This window comes from Lynx rufus, unplaced genomic scaffold, assembly GCF_022079265.1.
Source record: "Lynx rufus isolate CCGP_SWC_20201006 ecotype Redwood Valley unplaced genomic scaffold, mLynRuf1.p SCAF_13, whole genome shotgun sequence".
Lineage (NCBI taxonomy): Eukaryota > Metazoa > Chordata > Mammalia > Carnivora > Felidae > Lynx > Lynx rufus.
In genome coordinates, this window is record NW_025814827.1 from 41,726,193 (window position 1) to 41,730,316 (window position 4,124).

The following is a 4,124-nucleotide window of genomic DNA, read 5'->3' on the forward strand; positions in this document are numbered from 1 at the left end:
ATAAAAAGAAAAGAAAAGGAAAGAAAGAAAGAAAGAAAGAAAGAAAGAAAGAAAGAAAGAAAAGAAAGAAAAAAAAGAAAGAAAAAAAAGAAAACAAACATTTCTGGCTAGTTGCTAGGCCTTAGTAGAGACCAAATAACATGAGGTCAATAAGCATGAACTGAGTGAAAATCCATAATGACTTTTAAAATAGTGATATTTTCAACCCAGAATTATCTTATTCAGTTGCTGCTTTAAAAATCTATAGCAGGATGAAGTGATGTTTAGTACAGATCAAGTATCTTTGAAAAGTGGGATATACCTTGGCATTTGTTACCAAACACGGAGGTGGTTCTCTACTGCCAGCATCTGAAAGTCTACCTGACATATTCCTATAATGCAGAGTATTATATGTGGGGAAGAGTGGACATAGCAAGAAGTTAATGCACTCTATGAAAATTAAAAAGTACTCTAGCTTCCTTTACCTTAAATTAGGACAATTCTAAGCCACAGTTTATAGAGTCCCCCAGAGGACCATGATAGGCTCGAATCCATTACATTTATCAACATAAACATCCTTCACGTCTCCGTCTCACTTTCCAATTCATTAATGATGTTGTTTCCAAAAATCAGCTTTCAAATAAATTACAATCAAATTTTGACTTTGGATCTTCTCAAGGAGTACAAACTGAGTAAACTATGTAGAATTACTAGTCTCACATATATTTGATATAATGATTCCTAACATTCTCCAGAGCTAGTTGGCAGTTCATTTGCAAACCTGTGGGAAGCAGAAGAGATGTAATTATATCCTTCTATTGTAAAAATGATCATAATTTCAATTATAAATATTTAGTAGATAGTAATGCTGTCTGATAAAATAACCCATATCATAGTGGATTCACAATTCCCATGGTAGTAAGGGTGATGAGTAAATGCTTTACAGAAGTAGTAGAAATCTATTCAGTGACATAGATGTTATGTCCAGCTCCAGATGTGGCAAGTATCAGAAACCTAAGTGAAAATATCCAATAGGTTGATGGATGTATAGTTTCAGAGCTCCAAAGCCAGATTGAGTCAGCAGAATTTGACATAATGTCCCCATTTGCTCAATCTTTTTATTGATATCTTTATGTCTTTGTTCCGTAATGTATAGATGGCAGGATTCAAGACAGGGGTGATAGCAAAGTCAACAATGAATAGGTATTTATCAATTGATGATGTGGGGAAAGGCCATACATAGAGAAACATGCATGGAGTGAAAAATAGAACCACCACAGTGATGTGAGCTGACAGAGTGACAAATGCTTTGGATAAGTCTCCTGAAGAACGTTTCCAGACGGTGACCAAAATGAAGATGTAGGAAAGGATTAACAGGAAGAAGGTGCCCATGCTCATGAAGCCACTGTTGGCAGCAATAATAAACTCAAACTTGGCTCCATCTGTGCATGCAAGTTTTATGATCCTGGGAAAGTCACAGTAAAAGCTGTCTACTTTATTAGGACCGCAAAAGGGCAAGTTTATAATGAAAGCAAACTGGGACATAGCATGGATCACCCCAATGACCCAGCCAGCAATTACAAATGAAACACATATTTTAGGGTTCATGATGTTCAGGTAGTGAAGAGGCTTACAGATTGCTGTGTACCTGTCAAATGCCATGGCGATGAGTAACACCATCTCCACTCCTCCCATGATGTGGATGAAGCATATCTGTGTCATACAACTTTGGAAAGAAATTGTCTTATACTCATTTAGAAGGTCTGTAATCATCTTTGGAACTGTGGTAGAGGAAAGCCCCACATCAATGAGGGATAGGTTGGCCAGCAGGAAGTACATAGGAGAATGTAAATGAGAATCAAAAATTACCAAAAAGAAAATGAAAAGATTTCCCAGGATGATCCCCAAATAAATCAAGGAAAATACCAACATGAGAAAAACTTTAGTTTCCCAAGAACTAGCGAGTCCCAACAACATAAACTCAGAAACAACAGATTCATTTAGTCCATTCATTGACTTGGACAGAAGAGGTGATTTCAAATCGCCTGAGGATAAAACATGAAGAAAAGTGAGAATCAGTGGTACAAATGTAGTTTCCTATTTATCCTACTAGTTTATTCATATCCTAGAGTTAGAAATAATTTAATTGGAAAAGAAATACAAAGAAAACAGAATTACTATTTTTCCCTTCTTATTCCATTATCAGGCATTTTGTTTTCCTGTTAGAGATTTCAAGACATTTCCCCTGACCACTTAACTAGGTATTTCCACAACCGAAAAATCTCAAACATTTCTGTCACCTTCACATTGCTTTCATACTAGCAAATTCTTGTCAGCTAGATATTTTTACCTCACTGTTCAAATAGAGATCATCAAGCTGAAACTGTTTAATAAGTTTCACCTTGCTTCACCTCATCTGTGGGGGTTTTTTTGTACAATTTATCATGCAAGTCAGGTGTCCAAATTGAAATGCTTTGTTCAAGACACATTATTTTCATGGTGCATGCATGGACCTCTATATCAAATAAAATATTGGGTATGAGAGAAAAAATACCATTAGTAAGTAAGGAAATGTTTGTTAAGCAAATATAATATTAACAGATAAAACATATTAAGGGATTCCTCCATGCAAGCCACTGTACTCAGTACATCATTGTAACTTTATAAAATTCTATAATATAATCACTGTTTTATTAGATTCATTTTACTAGTGTAGAAACTGAGTCCCAGAAGGATTAATTGTCAGAGCCAGAATTTGTATCTATGCTTGCAGGATACCAGAATTCCTGATCTAAACCATGGCAGTATGACATTCAAGGACGGCCCCTTCAATTATATCCTGGGTCTTATGCAAGACCCATCAATTAATTTTCTTCCTCTTTAAATTTTCCTTGACCTGTAACTAAGAGAACATTAAGCATTATGACTTATTAGCATAGTGAACTCTCTTTTGAAAAAGTCAAATCTTTGTATCTTGTGTTCTTTTCTAATTTTTTTCCTCTCCAACTTGTCATTGGCAAGCTGGTCCAAACTTACTTTTATTCATAAGCTAAAATTAGTGTCCACAGGTCTCTTCCTTGTTAGGAAGAAGCTTTGGATCCTGGATATGTCACATAACACTTTCTTTTCAATCATTATTTACCTTGATCTTACCGCAGGATTTGATACTGTTTATCATGCCCTTCCTTGTTTCTGCAACTCCTTCTGACCTTGGCTTCTTGTCTTCTTTAAAGTCATTTCCCTTCCAACTTTTTGCCAATAGAAATTCCATTTGTTCAGGTAGTGAGCTAAAATCATTCCAATTAGGAGGGTGTAGGCCTATCCCACTTGAAAGTTTGTTATATGATTTTTCTTTTTTTTTTAATTTTTTTTAACGCTTTTTATTTATTTTTGAGACAGGGAGAGACAGAGCATGAACAGGGGAGGGTCAGAGAGAGGGAGACACAGAATCTGAAACAGGCTCCAGGCTCTGAGCTGTCAGCACAGAACCCGACACGGGGCTCGAACTCACGGACCGCGAGATCATGACCTGAGCCGAAGTCAGCCGCTTAACCGACTAGGCCACCCAGGCGCCCCTGTTATATGATTTTTCTAAACCAGTTACTATAATCTCATTTTCCTTGAGATGTTAAGATGGATTGTGCAGCCCAGAATGGTTCATTGAATTGAAAATCAATGTCATCTGTGGAGAGTTTTCTTTCCCAAATAAAAAGGACAAATCTTCATGTGCAAACGGATTTTCCTGATCCATATTTTCCTGATCCATATTTTCCTGAATTTGATGCTAATGTTATGGCTAAAAGTGAAGTAACCCTGACATTCGAAAGCTCACGTGCTAAAAGTAAGAGTAAAAAGTTAGAAAGGACCTGGAACCCCAAATGCATGAATAGTCACTTAACCAAAGCCATGAATGATCTCCCTCCTTCTGCTTTTTAGTACCTACATGTTCACTTTTCTATCTGTAGGTTTATCACTGCACTCCAGAGCAATATATTCATAGCTGTATACGATACACACAAATGGAAGTCTGACTTCCACCTTCAAGTTATCAAGCCAAAACCGAACTCATATTCCACACCATTGTTTTAATAAATATCATTACCATTTTCCCAGATGCCCAATACAGACACCTGTGTGGCACTCTT

At 36.5% G+C, this 4,124-nt stretch overlaps 1 protein-coding gene across 1 annotated transcript; it reads right to left on the minus strand.

The window, feature by feature from the left end:
- Positions 1-1,056: 1,056 nt before the first annotated feature.
- LOC124508132 (olfactory receptor 4F15-like) lies at positions 1,057-2,007 on the minus strand. Its single transcript, XM_047074548.1, has one exon. The coding sequence runs from the start codon at positions 1,990-1,992 to the stop codon at positions 1,057-1,059; it is 936 nt and encodes a 311-aa protein (XP_046930504.1). The 5' UTR covers positions 1,993-2,007.
- Between the last annotated feature and the right edge of the window lie 2,117 nt (positions 2,008-4,124).

Bases quoted from the DNA above. Each gene is read 5' to 3' on its own strand.
- LOC124508132 (XM_047074548.1), bottom strand. From the start codon at position 1,992: ATGAATGGACTAAATGAATCTGTTGTTTCTGAGTTTATGTTGTTGGGA.